The sequence below is a fragment of the Podarcis tiliguerta genome (genome assembly GCF_965153285.1).
Source record: "Podarcis tiliguerta genome assembly, chromosome: 10".
Classification (NCBI taxonomy): domain Eukaryota; kingdom Metazoa; phylum Chordata; class Lepidosauria; order Squamata; family Lacertidae; genus Podarcis; species Podarcis tiliguerta.
In genome coordinates, this window is record NC_139543.1 from 15,006,519 (window position 1) to 15,030,843 (window position 24,325).

General features: G+C 41.1%; 1 protein-coding gene across 3 annotated transcripts; it reads right to left on the minus strand.

Moving 5' to 3' along the window:
• Positions 1–879: 879 nt before the first annotated feature.
• MLC1 (modulator of VRAC current 1) lies at positions 880–24,305 on the minus strand. 3 transcript variants are annotated; one of them, XM_083399994.1, is made up of 13 exons: positions 24,175–24,305; positions 21,587–21,724; positions 20,546–20,729; positions 14,488–14,577; positions 11,206–11,259; positions 10,997–11,098; positions 10,195–10,296; positions 8,251–8,322; positions 8,021–8,137; positions 5,990–6,046; positions 4,781–4,903; positions 2,603–2,770; positions 880–1,506 (listed from the first exon to the last, which is right to left on the minus strand). In XM_083399994.1, the coding sequence occupies exons 3-13, from the start codon at positions 20,723–20,725 to the stop codon at positions 1,432–1,434; spliced, it is 1,140 nt and encodes a 379-aa protein (XP_083256120.1). In that variant the 5' UTR covers positions 20,726–20,729; positions 21,587–21,724; positions 24,175–24,305; the 3' UTR covers positions 880–1,431. The 3 variants fall into 3 exon arrangements, with proteins under 3 accessions (XP_083256120.1, XP_083256122.1, XP_083256121.1); XM_083399996.1 differs by lacking the exon at positions 24,175–24,305 and adding an exon at positions 23,588–23,607; XM_083399995.1 differs by lacking the exon at positions 24,175–24,305 and adding an exon at positions 23,133–23,215.
• Positions 24,306–24,325: the final 20 nt, after the last annotated feature.

Sequence of the window (24,325 nt, forward strand, 5' to 3'; positions counted from 1 at the left end):
CCAAAGTAGTAGACAGTTCCTAGTTTGAACACATGTCTTTGTGAGAAGACCTAATCTTGCCTTCTGAGTCAGGATTTGATTGTGCAAGAAGCCTTCGTTTTCCTTTTTGAATGTTCCAGTTCAGCATTCCGTGTTTGTTTACTTGTAAGAACATTACTCTGGGGCTACTTGAATACACTCAAACTTTTTGAAATGATGTAAAAACTCAATTTTACCCATGCAGGTGTTTGCCTCAAACTTGCTCTTACAGGTTTTTTTATTATATTTTAACGGCTGTATTTTAGTGTTCTCTGCTCTTAGCGTGTAAATGATTTTTAGAAATAAATACAATTCATAAATTATTACTGGGGAGCACAGAGAATTGTTTGCCAAATCCCAGCATTCTCATCCTTTGATATATACTTTATAGCCCAAGTATTCTGTGTCTCTGTAGCATTTCTAAACCTCCCTAATATTCTGGCATCAAACAAAGGAGCAGTACTCAGAGCAGATTAGAGAAAGGGCTATGCAAATAGTAGCAGACTTAGTTCTCAGGCTCCCACTGAAAACTGTAGTACAAAGTAAACCAGCTGCAATTTTACCAGGAAAAACTCCCCCCCACACACACACACTAGGCACCAGGGTTTGGGGAACAGGAGTAGCCCACTTGAGTAGTATCTCTGAGTATACTTTCTTACTCCACACACCCCATCAATGATGGTTGACATTCACCCTTATAGGGGCAATGATGCAGAGGGGCAAAACTGCTCATCTCCCAGCAAGTCGCCTGGTCACCATGTGAAGAATGTGCCTTTGTATGCATGACAATACACACATTCATTATAAAGGGTATTTCTCCCATTTTGCATCAATCAACAACAATGTATACCTAGAACCGACTTGTGATAAAGATGTTTATTTTATACAAAAGTAATATGCAATTCTTAAGGACTTAACTCCTACAAAAGTGAAGTTTATAAGCAAAAGCATCAACGATGACACGCATTTGTAACTTTATAAATGTGTCTGTTAACATCAACTGAATACCAGCAGTTATATTAGTTCTCTTGCAATAAGCAAGACCTACCACACAGTTACTTATGTTTAGCTGTTCAGATGGACTTAATTTCTAATTGGCAGTTTCTGGTTGTAGAGTCGGTTTGCAATTAAGATGCTAGTGCTCTAAAATGAAAGACACACTCTGTTGAAACAAGTTGTGTTGCAAACTTGAAGCTATGCTAATTTCTAAGTTATTAGAAAGGCATGAGAGAGGTTTTAAAGGAAGATTGCGTGGTGCTAACATTCTGACTAAATTCTACTATTTGGAAACCACAGGGAAGTGGTCAGCAGGGCTGTCATGATGTTTGTGACTGTGCCCATAACACTTGAAAATGCCAAGGCTAGCATGCCCTTATTCCAGCAATTTTCCTGCTTCGGTTTCCTAAATCCAGATTACTGGGCCATTTGCACTACAACAGCTTTCCAAGCCTTCTCTTTGTCGAAATCCTTCATGCTGTTATTGGAAACCTACAAAAAAATAAATAAATTCAAACACCGTTATTGACAAATTAGAATGGAAGAATCCAGACTAAGGGTAAATCATTAGATGTGTGATCACATTTCCACGTCTTGCATTTTTATAAGAAAGTAGTAACAATGAAGGGACACAGGTGGCGCTGTGGGTTAAACCACAGAGCCTAGGACTTGCAGATCAGAAGGTCGGCGGTTCGAATCCCTGCGACGGGGTGAGCTCCCATTGTTCGGTCCCTGCTCCTGCCAACCTAGCAGTTCGAAAGAGCGTCAAAGTGCAAGTAGATAAATAGGTACCGCTCCGGCGGGAAGGTAAACAGCGTTTCTGTGCGCTGCTCTGGTTTGCCAGAAGCGGCTTAGTCATGCTGGTCACATGACCTGGAGGCTGTACGCCGGCTCCCTCGGCCAATAAAGCGAGATGAGTGTTGCAACCCCAGAGTCGGTCATGACTGGACCTAATGGTCAGGGGTCCCTTTACCTTTACCTTGTAACAGTGAAGATGCCTAATCCAGATTGGGACTGCAGTGCAGGGTAAGAGGGATCTAACCCCTTCCTTCATGCCATTTTCTTCACCAAAAATGCCCCCCCCCCCCAACTGCTGTTTGCCCAGGCAGCTTTGGAGGCACGTAGCAGTTTCTCTTTGGGGGCATTTAGCCATTTCAGGGGGAAATTTTCATTGAGAAAATGGCATTGAAGGAAAAACTTAACACAATGCCCCCCTCCCACTTTACTGCAGTCCCAATCTGAATCAGGTCCTCTCCCTAGATTAAGCATAAGTGGTAAACCAAGAACAAACTTAGTTAAGCTTGTGGTTTGCCTGGAACTATGAGCCTGGGTCTGGAAGTAACACAAAGCCAAACCATGGCTTAGTTCCAGACAACATGGCTTAGTTCCAATAGGAGCACTGTAGGCAAAATCTGCAGTTTAGGAACCGACATGTTTGCTCGTTCACACTTAGCCATGTCAATATAACATTCACTTAAAAAATAAATCTGTATTTTAAAGAAGAACTGTGATGGGTGCTGGCAATGAAACCGAAATGATCAGCAACATTCCAGGATTACACCAATTTTAAAGTGAAATCACCCCTCACCTCTGTTGCTTTGTACTCTTGTTTGTTCATCTGTGGCACAGCCCACACTGAATCCCGCATCTTCATTTTTGCCTTGAAGCTTACACACAATATGACAGTGCCAGTAGTCAGGAAAGCTTGAATTAACAGCATCAGCATTAGAAGCAGGAGGAGCACGTCGTAAGACTGCTACAAAAATAAATACAGACATAGAAAAGGCTTTAGCCTTTAGGTATGCTAACTGTTACACACTTTTCTGCCTCCAAAGGTCACATTTACTGGAGGCACCTGCAATGCTCTGGTTTCCCCTTACTTCCAATATCAAACTTCTATATCCTTAAAGGCCATTCTGTCCTGGTTTGGGAGTCAGCAGCATATTTTGTCACCATTTATTAGCATGAGTTTTCCAATATGAAGTGTGAATGCCCAGGCATACCACATTCAAGTGTATATATTTCCTTATTATGTGAATGCAAAAGGAAACAGATTTACAAAGTTTTTTCCATAGTTTGACTTGTTAGAAAACAGATTTTTACTTATTCCTCCTTCTCTCTCTGTGCCCACCCATTGCCAACTCCCATGCAGTCTCTAAGGGCTATGATCAGCACTTGTTCCCACTCAGGACTCAGGCAATTGGTAAGGAGGGGTGCCATTGCATGCCTAGCCTCTGGGCAAGATTCATTGCCCACTGACCAGAAGGGAAAGGGGAGTTGACATGATATGATCGAGCCAATTTAGTCCTTCTGCACACTGATAACCTCCCTACAGTAGTACCTTGGTTCTCAAACGCCTTGGTACTCAAACAACTTGGAACCCAAACACTGCAAACCCAGAAGTAAGTGCTCCAATTTGCAAACTTTTTTCAGAAGCCGAATGTGCTCCATTTTGAGTGTTACGCTTCCAATTTGAGTGCCACACTTCTATTTTGAGCGTTATGCTGAGGTCTGTCTGTTTTTGCTATTTATTTTGCGTTTTTGTGGCTCTTTTTTTGTGACTGTCTGGAACCCAGTTCAGCTACTGATTGATTGTGTGACTGCAGTACATTGTTTATTGCTGTTTTAGGGGTTGTTTTCAAAAATCTGGAACGGATTAATCTGTTCTGCATTACTTTCTATGGGAAAGCGCACCTTGGTTTTGGAACGCTTTGGTTTTGGAACAGAATTCCAGAACGGATTAAGTTTGAGAAACAAGGTACCACTGTATCGCCTTCCAGTTCTCCCTTGCAGAAAGTAGCAACTATGGGCCAGTTTGTATATGTCTTATAGTCATTAGGGAAATTATGGGGAAACCACAAAACATTATGGCAGATCTGCTGTACTCCTTATGTACTACATAGACTTACTCTAAATAATTGCTATCACTGGGTATAAATTGGCAAATAATCTCCTGATATTATAGGAACTGAAGTTGTAGTTTATACTTCCCCACCTCTTATAGTGCACAAGAAATAATAATTTATGCATTACAATGTGTACAAGAATAAGGACAGTGTATAAACTCAAACAGCAGTAGTAGCATAATACCTTGGGAAAAGGCCATGTACCCTATGCTTCCGTATCTCATGTTTTAAAATGGCTGAGACCTTTGTTTTGGACATCTGTGGTTGGGAGTCCCAGCACATTCCGTTACCACAGCACATTAAGTAATCATACCTGGCAAGAACAAACCTGTCATGCTTTACAGTATGACTGAAATTATTTCCTGAAAGTGACGTTCTTGGCAAGATGCAAATTTGCAAGCAACAGATAAACAGATTTCAATCAACTGATAAGCATCTCTAAAACATCTCAAGAACTAGAAATTGCACAAGTGATATCACAGGGGGGAAATGTTACATACATTCACTAGCTTTTACTTAGCCAGCATGCTATGGTAAACTGTAAGAATGCAGCCAAATAATGTATAGGTAATTTAAATATGCTACACTCCCTCTCTGATCTTGCTTCCCTTTGGCTCCTGATCCTGGCTCACAATTTCTCAGCCTCAAAAGCAATCCTGCTTGCACACAACACAATACTCCTACTTCTCTCCCTATGTGTTCCAAAGTCACACATAAAAAAACCTGAATCACAGCATTTATAAAAGTTAGGACTATGTAGAATAGAAAGCAGTAGTTTGTATGGAACATTGTGGCCTTGGTCACAATACACTGACAAGATACATTGATTGTTTGCTTGGTAATTCAAAAGCAATACATACTTTAACTGTTGGTGGATAGTTTTTAAAGATGTCAACAATTCGCATGATACTGAAGGACAAGTATCCTGAAGCTGTGAATAATAATGGAGATGTAACACTGCTTATGGCAATCAGGACTTCTACCTAAAATTAAACATAGAATTGTGATTAGATAGATATTTGTTATTAATTAAAAAAAGATTCATGTTGTATGTATTCTTGTTTCTCTGAGCAAGCTTCCATAAATGAAGTTTTTTGCAATTTATTCATAAAAAGAAATTCAAAATGTGAGCTTAGTCCCTGGAAAAGTGAATGAGGAGTATGAAGTATTTACAATGATGAATATTTTAGAACTCATATTAATAAGTGTGTATTCAGAGCACCCAAGGTATTCGTAACATCCAGACAAAGGCCCAGTCCCCTCTAAAGAACTGCATGCTGTATTCCATTTGTGTAGTGCTTTGGATAGTGGTGAATAAGGGAGAAAGACAACAAAACAGAGATGGGAGGAAAGGAGAGTAAAACATTACACATGCAGCTGGGACCAAAAGTGATTACAGATATACTTAGACTGCATTCCTAAGCACACCTACTAGGAAGTACCATTGAAACCAATGGAGCTTATTTTTGAGTAGACATACATAGCATTACACTATTAAATGCTTACAGACTCTCCAGCTTTGAAATGCATCACAGCATAGGGAGAGATATAACTATGTATGAAAAAGCCAAAAAAACAGAGCAGGTGAAAGAAAAGATCATAAAGTTTGATACTGTATGTGAGCCAGTAAAGAATTCTCACTATGCTTTATGTAGCTAATGTAGCAGATGGTAACATTTTGGATGGAATGGAGAGCATCAAAGTGCAATAAATAAGGATTGAAATGTTTTTGGACGTAGTACAGAGCATTTTGACCCACTATTAATTTCCTATCCAATCAGTTTTTGAAGAAGCATAAACATCTATAAAGCCAATTTTTTGGAGATCACTAAGGCATCACTGTACACCCAGAAGATAATGATTCCATTATGCCTCCTTCATAAACTGTGTGAAAAAATATCATCACTCTCTGGCCCAAAGGAAGAGATTTGAAATGGCAGAAATGTTAAATCAGTCTAGTTGCTGTTCAGTTTTCAGAAAGTTCTACTGGACCTATTTTCACCATAACATTTATGATTGCATCAGTTCATTGAAGTACTTCCACCAGACTGTTTTAATAATATACTTACCAAGCATTTGCTTGGATATTCAGCGGCAACATGACTTGCAATGGCACTGGGAAAACACTAAAAAGAAACTAAACATGAGAAAATGTTCAGGACCAATCAGGATATATTTTGGTTGAGCAGTGCCTATTAGCAAATATACTGATTACCCCAACTGCACTTCCAATGATTTCTTGTTGTTTTATAGGAAGGAAAAGGGCATTAGGACACCACCAAGTAGGCAACATATTCCTGCTGTTGCTTGAGGCAGGATTCACTCCAACAGAATCTCTGACTGACCCCCTCCTCTGGAGTACTAGCAAACTTGGCCAGAGAGTGAACTATCACTCCAGTAAGGGGGGTGGGAATCAATCAGAGATGCTGTTGGAGTGAAGACACTTTTTCCTGCTTTGAGAAAGAGAAGGAACATGCTCCCCACTTTGCAGTCCTAGTGCCCACTGGAAAATTATAAAATACACACTATCTACCTAACTGATTTGGGGACGCGGGTGGCGCTGTGGGTAAAAGCCTCAGCGCCTAGGGCTTGCCGATCGAAAGGTCGGCGGTTCGAATCCCCGCGGCGGGGTGTGCTCCCGTTGCTCGGTCCCAGCGCCTGCCAACCTAGCAGTTCGAAAGCACCCTCGGGTGCAAGTAGATAAATAGGGACCGCTTACTGGCGGGAACGTAAACGGTGTTTCCGTGTGCTGCACTGGCTGGCCAGATGTGGCTTTGTCACGCTGGCCACGTGACCCGGAAGTGTCTCTGGACAGCGCTGGCCCCCGGCCTCTTAAGTGAGATGGGCGCACAACCCTAGAGTCTGTCAAGACTGGCCCGTACGGGCAGGGGTACCTTTACCTTTAACTTTTACCTAACTGATTTAAAGAGTAACCCAGTGCACATTTATTCAGTGGTAGGTCCAGCTGTATTCAATGGGGCTAGAAAAGTCGGCATTTGATTATAGCTCGAATGGGATATACCATCTCAAACTCTTATCTGCACCAATATGTTGTATGTATATAGGATTGAAGGATTGGTTTGGATGATGCCAGTGGGTCCCCACCAAACCTATAATTTTGTATCTGTAAGACATGGTCTACACTGGAAGTAACTGCTGAACTGATCAAACTAGTTTCTTTTAAGTTAATGGTCATTGCCAGACTTGTAAATACATTTTTAACATGTCTAAATAGGTAGCCATAATGCTATAGAAACAAGTTAATGCTAATTAATGCTGCTTCTGGGAGGAGGGAATAAGCCCCGCCCCCCCCACCTGGCTGAATGCCACTTCACCTTGTGTGAAGGAGAACAAGAAGCAAAGAGCTAGCCTTTGTGTTAGACTGTTAATGTCGTGAGACCCTCCATCTTGTACTCAGGTTGTATATATGTGTAAATAAGACCATATACCGGTAGTCTAAATAACCAACAGCCTTCTTTCTAAGGAAACAGACCCTGGATAAATGCTAGAATCTCTCGTTAAGCTATTTGTTCTTTTCCTGATTCATATTCCTTGATTTTTACTAGATCACACACCTTTCTGAATCTAGTTGTTGTTTTTTTTAATCTGCCTGACTACAAAGGGCCTGGGCTGTTTTCCAAATAGTCCTGTAAATTAAGACACCATGTGGTCTTCCAACTAATTCATACTCTCAGCACAAGGATTTCCACTTGTGCAACGGAACCTTTTCCTCTCTCTCCTCCCTGCCTGCATACCCTAAATCTGTTCTGGGGGTTCTCCCAGCCCTCCAGAACAGATTTGGGGAGGGCTGCACACAGGAAGAGGAGGGGGAAAGTCCACTGCACAAGCAGAAATCATTGTGTAGATGAAGCAAGTTGGTTGAATGATGCTCAAGAGTACTAGCCTTTCTTATCTGTACAGAATGTTGTTACTTAAAGGTGTACAAATGCTGTTAATAATAAAGTGTGACAGTTTTACAAGAGTAAGTAGAATGTTCCTAATATATATGTATAAGACACTGATGGTACATTTAAAAACCTGTTATTCATCAAAGTGAACAACAGTTTATAAAATGTTATATTCAATGATGTCATACTTACAGCCACTAAAATCCAAAAGAAAGTTACTGAAAGATATGGCCCTGAGACTAGCACATCCATATTCAAAGCTATTATTCCACCAAACACAGCAGAAATTCCAATAATCACTTCAATTACCTAAAAAAGAAGAAGAATTGGCTTGGGATTTTTATATAATAAAAATATATTATATAAAATTATATATAATTCATAACAGATTCTTAGAGACTGATAAAACAAAGATCTCTTACTGAATAGGATTTTAGGATCCGTGCTGGAAAGCAGACATTATTCAATGTGATCGCACTATCATACATTGTTGTCTAAAAGGGGGGAAAAGATGATCAGAGTAAATAAACTATTAACCAAGCATTAGTCATCTGGGTGTAGAAGCTACCCACAGATTGGAAGAACTTACAACTTGGTAACTTACGACTTTATGTTTAAAAACTTAAAAGGGAATTCATGTTTGAACTCATGCAACCCATAACACACATAGTTGTGTGTGTTTTATGTGAAAAGGACCTTTTCCTCCTGCTGCTTCCATCTGTGTGCATAAAATACTAAGATACAAGACATACCAGCATAATTTCTCCCTCTCTCCCTGTCAAGATATACAAATCTATCCATCTACATATCTACACATGCACGTATATGTACACAAATATGCCTGTTCGTTAACATGACCCACTCATGCTGAAGTACTGCAGCTGAAATGTCAATACCATTCATAAAACAACTTGCTCAGAGGGAGGATTACATAGATAGGGGATTAGTTCCAGAGATAGTGCAATGAAAGAAATTCTGGCAGCTGCACTGTTCTGCAAACTGTTAAGCAACAGCTAGCAGAAAACTAGGCACAACAAGGAGTTCAAGTGTGCATCTTGAGAAGTTGTGAAAGACCTTGTCCAAGAAATTGTGCAACACCTTGTGCTAACACCGACACAGCTTTCAGTTCTCTTTTCTCATGTACGCATATTGTGCTAAGGGAGGAAAAATCATTCAACTACCTAAGGTTATCTAGATAGAATACATTGTTTGAGAATTTTAGTCTTACTCTTCTACTGCAAGCAAGTTTTGTTAGTTTTTAAGGTGAAATAAGGCTGTTTCATTTTGTAGCTCCCCGTTTCCTTGTGTTCTGTAATTTTCATATATCTACATGGGTTAATATGCTAGCAAAGCTATAGACCAGGCACATCCAAAGTCCATTTTGGGGGTCTAATCCGACCCGCTGGTCAATTTAATCTGGCCCCTGTGGCAGTTTATTTCCTGGGGTAAAATCCTAAAAAAACTTCAACAACTTCAATCCTAAAAAATGGTCAGCAACTTTGGTTAGCCCTTTGGTCAGCCCTCACAGCCCTTCACTTCATCAAATCTGGCCCTTTTTGAAAAAAGTTTGGACATCACTGCTATAGACAATACATCGTATGGAGATGTTGGACTGCCTGAACTATATATACTATATATACAGGCCCAGTGTATTCACAAGAAAATTGCTACAGCAAAGAAAGATTTTCTGTACTTGTAGACGTTACAATGTGGATATTGATTTAGGATGCAATGTAAACCTTGGCCACTGCCCGGTGGGGCTTAACTGAATGGCAGAGTCACAGTTACATCCACATCCTTGCTGCATGTACCTGCCTGGGCAAAAGGTGGGGTGCCAGCCTGGAGTTGATGCAGCCATCAGGCCCAATGCCATCATGTGACAACAATGAAGCTAGCTTGGGATGGCTCAGTCCCTCCATGCCCCATTTGGTGAGCCAAACAGGAAGCTCCATGCCAGCAGAATACCGCTGGCATTACTTCACAGTGAAGACTGGCAAGGCTAGACAGAAGAGTATCTCTGTCCAATCCACCACCACCGAGCCCAGTACAAAGTGGGGTTGCATTGCACTGATAATCTTTGAAAGTAGCATGTGCTAACCGGAAAGGAAAAAGGAAGCTCCTGATCTCACTGCCAGAAAGATGTTTGTATGAAATCTGTAATGCTCATATAAAATACAGAAAAAAGGAGTTACTCCCCAGCAGAAATGCACCCCAAAACCCCCAATATTCAGTAGTACACAGGCATATGATATCATAGCTATATGACAGAATCACAGTGGCTATGTTTCTGAGGCAGTATGCAAATATGAAGTAGAGATTGTAGAAAGCCTTTAGGCTATTTTAGAAATACCTAAGGAAAAACTTACTTTCTTCCTCCTGCAGCACTCCTCGTTAAACCTTGCTGAAATTATTACAGTAGTTGCCATGAAAATTTCCAGTAGAATGAGGAGAATCAAGTTGAAATTTATCTGTGCATAAAAGGTATTAAAAAATTTTAGATTAACATAAACTTATCTACATAATTACTATAATGTCACCCGGTCCGATCCAGAGCATGACCTTTGCAATGGAACCATGGGAGCACCATTGTTGTGGCTTCTCATGAAGTTTGGCTAACCATTCTAGTTTAGCCCCTCTAAACAGGGGCTTTGCATTGGCATACTTAAAACTGGATGAACCATATAGGGAACCATTTCACACAAACCTTCCATGTGGAACAGGATCAACACAGTTATGGTTTTTCAATGGCTAGCATAATAATAATATTAATAATATTAATATTAATAATAATAATGCAAATGCAACTTTTGAATCAGGCCTAGAACAGCTCGCTCAATTTTTTATACCTAGAGTTTTGAGAATGAGAATTGCTGGCAATCTGTTTGATATGTCTGATCATTTGTTGCTTGAACTTTAAGAACCAATAATAATATAGCAAGAAAAGAAGCGAAAATGAAATGCCCAAACACATGCCAGCATTAAAACATTAAAAGTATTTTCCTATAAAGTCTCTTCAGATTTAAAAACAAAAGCAGCAAATTATGAAATAGTGCCTAAGTAGTGTCTGATTAACTTTTTGAAAGATTATATATATACAATGAACAAAATAAGCAAACTCAATATCAAATAAACTAATTATAGAATTAATCTTTATTGTTAAGAACTCACATTTACTGCTGTAGGGTTCAAGACAAGTTTGCATCCAAACCAAACTAAACATGTTGTTGTAATAGCAAATGTAGAAACAAACAGCATCTGGAAATTGGGTATCTGTAAAAACAAAAACAACACACACACACACATTAAGAATATTTCATTTTTGCTTTAATTAAAGAAATTAAGTGTTAACAGTCATTCCAAGCTTATAAAGTACTTACCACATTAACTTTGTTTCGGGCTATGGCAAAACTCACAGCCGCTGAGGGAATACACTGGAGAGAAATTAATGAAAATTAAGAGTACAATTTACAAACTAAACTAGAATTTCATGAATAATAAAATTTCCCACTGAGTATAGAATTGACATGCTTTGCCTATGTGAACATAGTAAATCACAGCAAAAGCCTCATCTCACCCATAAAGCTTTTGGATAATTTAGGCAAACCCATTATCTTTCAGGCTAAATTTTTGTTTGTTTGTTTGTTTGTTTCTCTTTCTGAAACCCACTTTTTCTGTCTCTTCCTCCCTCATCTCTTCTGGCAAGTCTGAACTTGCAGAGGGCTTTTGAAATTAGGCTGCAGATTACCTACCACTACTGCCCTAAACATAAACTGTGATAAAGATAAGAGTCACAATCCAAAGATCTACTTAAGATGTTCCCAAGGGCTTTAGCACATGAGAGGGGACCACTGACTTAAAACAAAACAGCAGACCCCAAATAACCCAAACACAATTTTTTTTTTTTGAGACCTACACTCTGTTTCAAAAGTGATTTGCCATGGAGTGACGGGAAGGTGAATGTTTGTTAAACGCATCCAAAAAGCCCTGTGACACACATGATGCATGGTGCAATGAATGCACCCTGAAAAGTGCTACAGATATGAAAAATAATTATAACAGAAAATAAGAACATTGTTTTAACAAAATCCACAATGGCCACAATCCAATACAGGGATGGACACATTTAAACTCAGTTCACTGAAATAAATGTGTTTAAGAATGCCTAATTCTACAGCATCTTAAAAGCAGAGACATCATCTTGCCAACAAAGGTCCGTATAGTTATAGCCATGGTTTTCCCAGTAGTGATGTATGGAAGTGAGAGCTGGACCATACAGAAGGCTGATTGCCAAAGAATTGATGCTTCTGAATTATGGTGCTGGAGGAGACTCTTGAGAGTCCCATGGACTGCAAGAAGATCAAACCTATCCATTCTTAAGGAAATCAGCCCTGAGTGCTCACTGGAAGGACAGATCGTGAAGCTGAGGCTGCAATACTTTGGCCACCTCATGAGAAGAGAAGACTCCCTGGGAAAGACCCTGATGTTGGGAAAGATGGAGGGCACAAGGAGATGGGGATGACAGAGGACGAGATGGTGGGACAGTGTTCTCGAAGCTACGAACATGAGTTTGACCAAACTGCAGGAGGCAGTGGAAGACAGGAGTGCCTGGCGTGCTGTGGTCCATGGGGTCACGAAGCGTCGGACATGACTAAACGAGTAAACAACAACAATTCTTTCAGACTGTACAGTGAGCAAATGTTTAATGGAACTTGGAAGGCTTGATACCAAGGTGGGTATGAGGAACGAGTGGCCCTCTGGATGTTGTTGAACTCCAACTCCCATCCAACATGGTCAATGGTTTTCTGTGAATAGCAGAGAGATAAGATGCAGCTGACTGTTTGAGGCAGCGGGACCAGAACTGTTGCCCCTTGGTCAGCACCCTGTTGGCACCCTGTTTTCCATTAAGCTACAAAGATATAGGCAGATAGGTATCAGGTAAATATGGTGTGGTTGCTTTGTGATACAGTAGCAGGCTTTATTCCCTCTCAGAGTTCATTTCCTCTTGCTCTGAAGTTGTACTACTCGACTAACTGGAGCAGGATCTCTTGCGCCACCAATATGACTGGGGAAAGCGTTTCCTACCCCAAGACTAGCCTAACCAGAACAGGATGAAGCAATGTTCTTGTCCTTCCTCTTTATAAAGAGGTAAAGGTAAAGGGACCCCTGACCGTTAAGTCCAGCCGCGGATGACTCTAGGGTTGTGGCGCTCATCTCGCTTTACTGTCCCAGGGAGCCGGTGTACAGCTTCTGGGTCATGTGGCCAGCATGACTAAGCCGCTTCTGGTGAACCAGAGCAGTGCACGGAAACTCCGTTTACCTTCCCGCCAGTGTGGTACCTATTTATCTACTTGAACTTTGACATGCTTTCGAACTGCTAGGTTGGCAGGAGCAGGGACCGAGAAACGGGGGCTCACCCCACCACGGGGATTCGAACCACCGACCTTCTGATCGGCAAGCCCTAGGCTCTGTGGGTTAGACCACAGAGCCACCTGCATAAAGAGGAGAAAGCCGTTATTCGGTGCCCAAGCCATCTAGAGCAGCAAAGACCAGCAGTAAAGGCCCATGGTGCATGCCACCCTTCTAATTCAGTTTCTGGATCAACTGAGTGGGCCTTTTGCAGCCACTTTAGAACCTGTAAATCTGTCACAGTTCCTCCTGTTACTTGACCTAGTCAACAATGGTAAATACCCATCTTCATTTATATTCACTGACTTCAGTATAGAGCCTACCCTTGAGAGCATGTCTTGGATGGTTCCAGAGTGACAGCTGAGCCCCACTTTCTCATCATCTAAAATCACCCAAAGCACAGAGTCCCGTTCACACTGAATTGTCACAGAATTTGGCTCCTATCCACTTGAACTATCCATGACTTAGGGCTACACTCTGATGCATTCATTAATATGCCAGGAGATTTACTTCCAAGAAGAAATTATTATTATTACTATTCATAATACTTATATACTTCTATTCATCTGAAGATCTCAGGGCGGTCCACAAGATTAAACATCAGTTGCTCATTGGCAATACATGAATTGATAAAGTCAATGTCTTCCATGTTGCAGTAAGAAAGGCTAGAATACATAGGACTGGGTTTTTAAACTTCCACTGTAGCTAAGAAAATCATTTGGACATAACTCACTCAAGTCCCATTGGTGTCATAACTAATTTAACTGAATCAGGGCCTTTTGCGTGTGTGCACACGAGAACACACTAAGAACAAAACTCAAAAGACATCATCCAGAGATAAAAGTTACTTACACAACCCTAGCTTCATGCTTACAAATATACACAGAGAGAGAAGGAAATTTATATGATTCTCTGTGCCCCTGATATTTGCTCATGTGATGTTTCATTACATTGTTTATTTGAATATAAATAACACACAATAACTAAACAGTGCATCTGCTATTATAAAGCAAAAGGGGGGGGGAGAAACCAAGTGTTTAATTGGCAAGCTGCTGCCAATTATTTTAAAGCAAACAATTTCTCTGAAATCAAAAGTGAGGAATTATCTAAAGAGAGCATGTGTTAGCAGTTTAATTCTGGATCAAGTGGTATATCTGAGATAAGGCTTTTGAAGCATAATGGAAAAAAGAAAATTGAATTATATTTCTAATTTATATTTCTAGACAGCCACAGAAATTAAAAGGAATGCTTACTGAACCTGCTGCACAGCGCAAGTAATCCATTTCAGATGGAAAAACATTCCCCAAATAAAGTGAAAATCCAGAGGTAACAAGGATGCAAGTCTGAAATGAAGAAATTACATTACTTTATTAGCATAAATTATATAGCTAAGCAACTTCATGAGAATTGGCAGTTCTTTTCAAAAATGAAAATACTAGAACCATTAACAATTGTTTCTCTGTGTTAATGATACTGAAACCAAACATCAAAAGATCTTTATGTCAAAAGAACATGTTGTCTTGCTGCTAAGTTCTAGAACTATTATGCAATGACTTGGCAACAATATAAAAGAGTAACAACTTAGGAAGTGTTCGTATTTAACTAAATAAAAATAGATATCAATAAATACATTGGATTTGTGGGAAGATTCACACACACAAGCACTTGCTCTGTGTGATTGTGGACAGACACTTTGAATGTAAAAAAAAACTGGGGAAAAGCAACTTCAGGAAGTGAGAGGGAGGGGGTGGTTAACCTTGCTTGATTTGCTACTCCTGCTCTCCAAATTGTACACACTTCATCCCAATTTGCTTTTACATGCTACATCTGAGGATTTTAATAGGATGCCAAATATCAGTTTAGATCCATAGGTGAGACAGGGGAAAAACTTGAGAAACTTGATGTAAAGAAGCAGAGAGTTGAGGCCCTCTCATCTCCCCCACCCCATGACTGCTTCTTTGCTCTAAATTCACAACCCAAAACTACATGTGCAGTAAATAATAATAATAATAATAATAATAATAATAATAATAATAATAATTTATTATTTATACCCCACCCATCTGGCTGGATTTCCCCAGCCACTCTGGGTGGCTCCCAACAGAATATTAAAAACACAATAAAACATCAAACATTTAAAATTTCCCTAAACAGGTAGTTGTTTATTTCCTTGACAACTGATGGGAGGGCGTTCCCCGGGGTGGGGTGCAACTCCCGAGGAGGCCCTCTGCCTAGTTCCCTGTAACCTCACTTATCGCAGGGAGGGAACCTCCAGAAGGCCCTCAGAGCTGGACCTCAGTGTCCGGGCAGAATGATGGGGGTGGAGACACTCCTTCAGGTATACTGGGCCGAGGCCATATAGACCACAACTTACATTCCAGGCTTTGCGCCTAAAGCCAAAACTATGTATAGTCAAAACACATTGGGTGCAATGGCTAAGGTTGCCATATTTCAAAAAGTAAAAATCAGGGGAACAAAGTTGTTGAGCTCTTATGGCTAAATCGCAAAAGTAAAGGAAAAAGGAAGTCCTTTGAGCTATTTTAAAGGGAAATCACCAAAAACAACTCTGGGTCACCATACATTCGGATTTTCCCAGACATTTTTGCGATTTCCACCCGGACACGGCTTCTGACTGCAGTATTCTGGCTATGTCCGTATGGCAACCCTAGCAATGGCAGGTGAGATTGCCAGAATTCTCCCCCCCCCACACACACACACTGTATGTCTGCCCCTTTTTTAATTAAAAATAAAGCCAAGCATGTACAGCTGAATGCACACAAGTTAAATGTGAGTAAGTTGCGTCCATACTGTTTCATATAGTTCTACCCTACAAGTTGGGAATCCTTGAATAAAATGTTTATTTCACATGTCACTTTATACAGTCCTCAGAGAGGATTTAAGTAGGACTCTTCATACTTAAAGGGTTTTAGCGCCTCCACAATGTTCTTTCCCACTGGCCTCCCTTTTGCATCTTTGGCCTTTTTGTACAATATATTTCTATTCACCTCTATGCATGGTGAGATCGAAAGTAAATATTGGGTATACCGTATTTTTCGCCCCATAGGACGCACTTTTTCCCCTCCAAAAATGAAGGGGAAATGTGTGTGCGTCCTATGGGGCGAATGCAGGCTTTCGCTGAAGCCTGGAGAGCGAGAGGCATCGGTGCGCACCGACCCCTCTTGCTCTCCAGGCTTCAGGAAGCTATCCGCAAGCCTTGCAAGCCCTGTGGGAGTTCCCACGGGCTCACAAGGCTTGCGGGCAGCAGCCTGCCGCCCGAAGCACGGGGAGCCCTCTGGAGGACTCCCCGTGCTTTGGGCGAGTGTCCGCAAGCCTTGCGCACCCGACGGGAGGTCCCGCCGAGTGCGGGAGGCTTGGGGTGGCAGCCTGCCGCCCAAAGCACGGGGAGCCCTCTGGAGGACTCCCCGTGCTTTGGGCGAGTGTCCGCAAGCCTTGCGCACCCGACGGGAGGTCCCGCCGAGTGCGGGAGGCTTGGGGCAGCACGCTGCCGCCCGAAGCACGGGGAGCCCTCCGGAGGGCTCCCCTTGCTTTTGGCGGGTGTCCGCAAGGCTTGGGGCGGCAGCCGCAGCTGGGGAGGAGAATAATTTTTTTTTATTCATTTCCCCCCAAAAAAACACGAGGTGCGTCCTATGGGCCGGTGCGCCCTATAGGACGAAAAATATGGTACCTCATTCATCAGTTACCCCTCACTATATAGAGAGAGTAATGTTGCACTGGGAGAGCCCACATTTATTTGAAAGCGGGATTTTCCCTGAGTCTACAATGTTGGGAAATGCCACAGAAATTCAGCTGTTACCTTCTTCACACAATGGGAAGGGGTGTGCAATTCCTCTGCTCACTCCTAATCTCACTGAACGTAGAGGTAAGAGTAATAAGCATCATCCAAACAGTTTATTTGGATAGTTCCAGACTGTTGCTATTTTGGGGTGGGATTCCATCACATACAGGTAAATTCTGCTTGCACAATTATAGATGACTGGGAGGTCTTGCATAACAGACTTGTTTTCCCCAAAAGATCAGACTTTTGTGATGTGATAAGAAAAATGCAATGGAAAGTGTGTGGTAACATTTTGATACCACATTGTCTAGCCTCCCTGCAAACTAATTAGAGTGAATGTTCATTAAACAGCCAACGTTTTCTAATTTCCCTACAAACAACTCAGGATAAATGCAGGCTAAACAGGTCACCTGGAAGCACCCTTAGTTTCTGTGTAATTCTTTCTTTCAGCCTTTTCTAATGCTTGCCATCTCTCTTCCTTAGCGTATATTTTACTCCCAAGCACGAGAAATCTTTGGGAATCTCAGTGTTGTAGAGTCTATATATTTTACTGGAATCATTGTCTTTGAATAGACTGAAATTACTCAGTATGTTCATAAAAATAAGTGGAACTCTTTATGATGCTTCCTCTATTGACAGCAAGAATTCAGCAAAAGATGTCAGTTAGCTGTCAATCGCAGCAACAATTTAGGAAAAAGAAAATCTTACTAAAGCAGTAAATTAAAGTTAACTAAAGAAAATAAGCTCCTTTCTTGGCAGGCATGCTTAACAAAACAATGAAACTTCGCAGCAAAGACAGCTTGTCTACATCTTGTGGCTATGCAGTGAAGCATTCTAAGTATTTTTTTAGTAGTTCTTGTTAAACAAAGTACAGTACTCAGGGGAAATCCTCAGGAGTTTCTGTTACTGCTACTACTAAACATTTATTTTGCAACTATCGTGTGCTAGCAGCTTCAGTGCCTAACATTTTCTGTTAATAAGCAAGCATATTATATTATTTAAATTATTATAGCCACAGTATTCCCAAGAAGTATCAAGAACTATATTTTTCACTTTTATTCTCATGTTGTTGTTGGCATCCGTCTATCTCGACCTCTGGGGGTGAAGTCAAACCGCAGTGTTAGCTGACCTCCCTGGGGTGCAAGCCTGGGCAGTGTGTATGGAGGTCCTGGGTTGCCCAAACAACAAGACTCGCCCTCCCTCTCGACCTCGCTGACATCTTTGCCACCAGCTCGTATTGGGTTTATTCCTTGGACTTTTCTTCTCCTAATGATATCCCGCAAAACAGCAGAGGTTTAGGATCAGAGTTTTCCTACTCCCAGGTTGACTTCCCAGATGGGAAGGGCTACTTTCCCATCTGCCCCTCACTTCCTTCTACAGTACGTGCAGAAACCACTTTCTTGACCATTGGACCAACTACTGGTCTCATTTGCTTAATCTGCTAGAGCCTGTTTTCGCATGCAGAGTAAGTCCCTAACTCACCGAGGCTTTGATACCCATCGGCTACCTTCACCTGGTTTGGCCGGCCAGTCAAAGCTGTTTCCTGGGGTGTGGCTGCTGTCACATGCTGACAGCTTCTAGGAGCCGTGGGTGAGAGCTGAGTGCAGGTTGGGGACCAAAGCCGGGCAAACTACCTCACACTGGAGCCAACTTCGGCACCCACAATAATATATTTGTGGGGGCTGCCCTCCCAGTCAATGGGCAAAGTTGAAGCCCTTTGTTGCAGGCACCCACAATCTTCAGCATGAGATGGCACCTATGCTACCTCAGGAGCATGATGTGTGACCCACCAGAGGTACCACTCCTCCCCAATACTTCATAAAGGTAAAGGTAAAGGGACCCCTGACCATTGGGTCCAGACATGGCCGACTCTGGGGTTGCAGCGCTCATCTCGCTTTATTGGCTGAGGGAGCCGGCGTACAGCTTCCGGGTCATGTGGCCAGCATGACAAAGCCGCCTCTGGCGAACCAGAGCAGCGCACGGAAACACCGTTTACCTTCCCGCCGGAGCGGTAGCTCTTTATCCAGTTGCACTTTGACATGCTTTCAAACTGCTAGGTTGGCAGGAGCAGGAACCGAGCAACAGGAGCTCACCCTGTCGCGGGGATTCGAACTGCCAACCTTCTGATTGGCAAGTCCTAGGCTCTGTGGTTTAACCCACAGCGCCACCCACGTCCCTTTCTAACACTTCATACATCCTACAAATTCATCACATGCTTCAAAACACACCAAGTGCCAAAAACTGGGTGGAATTAACTCCTAGGTGAGTATATATAGGATTGCAACCTACGTATACTTAGACATTTAGTAATGCCAGTTATAAAACTACAAACTATAATAAAATTATTAACACACTCAGAAAACAAACAAACAAGCCTACAAAAAAAGTCAAACTAAGGAATGTTATTTCAGTGGTAACCATTGTGCATTATAGTCATTTGTGTGGTTTATACATGAATGGCCCATATCGGTTGAAAAGGTTTTGAAAACCTTGAATTTATGCTACCTGCACAATTTAAAATCCAATCCAATCACATCTTATGCACATTTAACTCGTGCAATTTCAACCATATGTGGTTGAAGACCAACTTGGTTGAAATTCCAGAAGTTAAAGGCAAGCAAGGCAGAATACTTAAAAACTCTTTTTCCGCTAGGTTGGAAGGGACCTAAATGGCACTCTCCTGGTCATCCTGCCGAGAAGGCCTCATTCTGCAGAAAGACCCCTTTATCCTTTTCTCAGTGCAAGAGAGGAGGCAGAGAGGAGTAGTGGAAAGGGCAGCAGAGAGCCTGCCTCACCACCTGGCTGGACAGGCAAGAGGTTAATGAGGTGAGAACATAGCCTGGAGAGCACCAGTTTGTCATGTCCCGCACCAGCCCTCTGTGACAATAGTGTCATTTTGCCATATTATTGGGTGGCACCAGACGAAGGTGGCGCTGTGGTCTAAACCACTGACATCGGGCTTGCCGATCAGAAGGTCGGTGGTTCGAATATCCGCAACGGGTGAGTTCCCATTGCTCTGTCCCAGCTCCTGCCAACCTAGCAGTTCGAAAGCACGCCAGTACAAGTAGATAAATAGGTACCACTGTGGCCGGGAGGTAAATGGTGTTTCCATGCGCTCTGGTTTCCATCATGGTGTTCCATTGCACCAGAAGCTGTTTAGTAATGTTGGCCACATGACCCGGAAAGCTGTCTGTGGACAAACGCTAGCTCCCTCGGCCTGAAAAGCGAGATGAGTGCTGCACCCCATAGTCACCTTTGACTGGACATAACCGTCCAGGGATCCTTTACCTTTGACCCAGCCCTCTGTGACAATTGCATCATTTTGCCATACTATTAGGCTTGCACTGGTAGGGCTTAATTCCAGTAAATACTACTTTTAGAAAATCAAAACTTTCCAACTTCAAACAGATTTAATGACATGGGTAATAATGTGATAAAAATTAACCTACTATATTTGCCCAGTACAACCTTACCTATTCAGCCCTGACCAGGCCGGGATAATATTTCATACTTACCCCCATCAGCAAAGAATATATCCATGTTTTATAACTAAAACATGGATGAAACCTCTTTGATAGTTGAAGGTCGCTTGATTTAATATCTGGAACATAATTTCCATTCTCTTGTTTTCCACGCTCCAAGGTTGGCATTCTGTCATAACTAAATTCTTCCCTGTAAGATTCCTCCTTGGTCATGGCGCTTTAAAGTGAAAATAAATGTTCCTTTTATTTCTGAATTTGGAGTTCCCAATAAATCTTACATTGTTTCTATATTTGTTCGGGGATCTTGAGCTAAGAACCTTCTTTTTTACTTCAATGTATTTCGAGTTACATATTTCTACAGAACTTTCACATTAACATGGCTAGGATCACATTATTAAGCTGTGTTCCTAACAATTTTCATACTCGAAAGTCCATTCCAAGACAGTAAAAGAGACTGAATTGTGAATTATTAAATACTGGATAATTTTAATCACCACTCAGTCCTATACATGTCTACTCAGAAGTCCCACTGAGTTAAATGGGTATAATAGGATTGCACAGTGAATAACTATTTCAAATTAGTGCACAATTCTGTACTCTACATTCTAATCATATTTAGCAACCCCAGTGTGCAAACAAATCAACAATTATACTTAATATTTCATATAAGCCAGCATACAACAAATTAAATGAGTATAATTCAATATATCCAAACCATTTAACAACTACTTTTTAGAAAGAGCTTGATAGATATATATATATATATATATATATATATAGTTTCCTAACATTCACTTCTGCATAATTATCAACAGAATGGGAAATAAGCACAATTATGACAACAATCCTATACATACTTTGATGGGAGTAAGTCCCGTCCCATTAAATGTATAGGATTGCATTAAAAACACACTGCATACAGTACTTGATGACATGACAAAATCGTTTGTTGTTATATAAATGCAACTTATCCATTTTACTTATCCCCCCAACTCACTTAGAATAATTATGGAGTATACCGATTACTAAAACTTAACCACATATTTACCAGTTGTTAAAATCTGTTATACTTACATTAAACTGAGAAATTAATATTCAACTTTGAATAGTTTTGTGAGTAAAGTTGTCCGTACACTTTGTTATAGTCTCACTGCTTAGTGATTCATGCTGCCTTTGAAAAGTTTGCTCTTCTACTTTGGCTTTCAACAAGGTCTATTCATACATGGAACAAAAGCACAGCAAAGACCACAGTTAAGCCAGAGAACAGGGAAATGCCAACTGAATTTTAATGAAGAGAACATACTAGAAAATTACTGTACCATATTCTCACAAGGCTGATTCCATAATTGTCTTAGGGCAAGCAAAAATTGAAGCAAAAGTTTCAATATGACAAAGATACAAACTATCTTTGATGTTTAAAATACTTAATACACAGTTTAATCAAGTTATATCTTATGATAGTCATGAAGTTGCAATCCTATACACACTTACCTGGGAGTAGGCCTCAGTAAGACTTACTTTTGAGTAGACATGTATAGAATTGTACAGTAATTAGCTGTTCTCGCTAAATTATATAACTTTTATCCTCAAAAGCTAGCAACATTGTAAAATGTGTGATCACAGGAGGGGGGGGGAACTTGAACATAAAAGGTAATTAAATCCTAAACATGTTCTTGGAAGAAAGTTTCACAGATTTCAGTGGACGTTCTACGTATCCGGACAAGCTTTTATAGTAAATCCCATTGAATGCAATGGGTATTACTAATTCTATACACACTTTCCATATTTGCTCATTTTAAGGGAACTATTTTAAAATCTTTCTTCTAAAAAGAGGACATCTGCCACCATTACAGCAAAAATAATTTCTTTGAAGGTAATTAATACTTCATTAAGTACAAAGTATGTTTGGGAGTCCAAAAATTAATTTATCTGTCTCTGTAGTGTTACGACACTAATGAGCTAAACAGCTTCTGAATTTTAGTCAACTTGTAATAGGCTTAAAAATCAACTTCAGGCTAAAATGTGAAATGTTTGTAAACATCCCGCAGTATTATCTTACTTTTTTTTTAATTAAAAGGTTGGTTAGTCTTTCTGAATTAATGTAGTTACACCTGAGTTAAAACTTGCTACACAACGTGGCATACATCACACCATCTGAAGGCACCTCATGCACATGGGAATTGTTCCATGTTTCTGGGTTTGTGAGTTTTGTTTTGTATGCATTTCTCCATTGTAACAATGTGCAGCATAGGCTTCTCCACAAGATTTTGCATGAGGAACATTGGTTTGTATTCAACAGTGTCGATCAGTTGACAGTAAGATTTCCATCAGAATGAGAGAAGCCTTTCTTCGCGATTTCTGCCACTGCAACCTCGCCATACGCTCCAATATTTCTCCAATGAAAATACGGACGTCCTATTCTATACTACTACTAATAATAATTTTATTATTTACACCCTGCCCATCTGACTGTGTGGCCCTAGCCACTCAAGGAGGTTTCTATCATGTATAAAAATAATAAAAAAACATTAAAACATTTTTTAAAAAACTTGCCAACACAGGGCTGCCTTCAGATGTGTTCTGTTACTTAGTTACAACTTAAGTATTGTTGTATAGTTACTTATCTCCTTGGCTCAGGGGTCACATGACTCCATATCCTCCAACATTTATCCAATGAAAATAGGGATATTCTAAGGAAAAGTGGGACATTTCAGGGTTAAATCAGAAACCGGGGTGGCTTCTGTAAATACAGAGCTGTCCCTGGAAAACAGGGAGGGTCTGCGCTCCCACATTTCCTGAAATCTGTTTTAGAAGGTCCCCCAACCATTTGGAGCAGTTTTGGGAGCGGGCTGGAGAGGATATGCCAAAAATTGCACCTGTTCCTTTTCCACTGATGGAAAACCTATTGTCAAGCTTAGCAGTATCAATGGATCCAACACAGAGGCTAAATCTGGATCCGGTCCAAAGTTTGTACACTTACATACTCACAAGGCTCTGATGTCCCCAATGCTACAAAACACACAGCAATGTATCCATAAGGAAATGTACCCAGACACACACTGCAAACTGACTTACAATGCAATCCCATGCATTCTCTATTCCTTTGGTTGATTTGATTGGCATCCAATGCCCTTTTGAAATTAGGTTTTTTTTTGGGGGGGGTTGTTATTGGGTTGCTGTTTTTATTTTGATTATGTATTTTGTGGAACCGCCCTGAGACCTCCGGGTATAGGGAGGTATATAAATTATAATAATAATAATACAGTATTTTGATTTCATTCTGTCAACCACCCTGAGACCTCTGGGTATAGGGCGGTATATAAATTCAAATGCTAATGCTAATAATAATATTTTGATTTTATTCTGTCAACCGCCCTGAGACCTCCAGGTATAGGGCGGTATATTATTATTAATAATAATAATAATAGCCAACTCCTAGGGCCTGAGGGGACCTCGACCACCCAATAAAATATTTGATGTGGCCAGGACACGCCCCCCAAATGTTGATGGACATTGCCATTCAAAGAGTGTGTCATGTGATCTATTATGCGGGGCGGGGCTTTCCTGCGCCCCCCCAAAAAAACCCCAATATTTGATTCAAATTGGCACCCCTGATGTTAACAATATAGCGTACGAGCTGCTGAGGAAACGTAGAGCATCACCTCACGACCGGCAAGGCTTAACCACAAAAGACTTGCCGCCCCCGTCAATCGCTCTGCAACGGCCAAGGCGCGAGCGAGAAAACGAAATCGAGCGTCGCTACTGCGCTTGCGCCAGCGCGCGTTCTACCTCGCCGGCGCAAGTGCGCGGCTT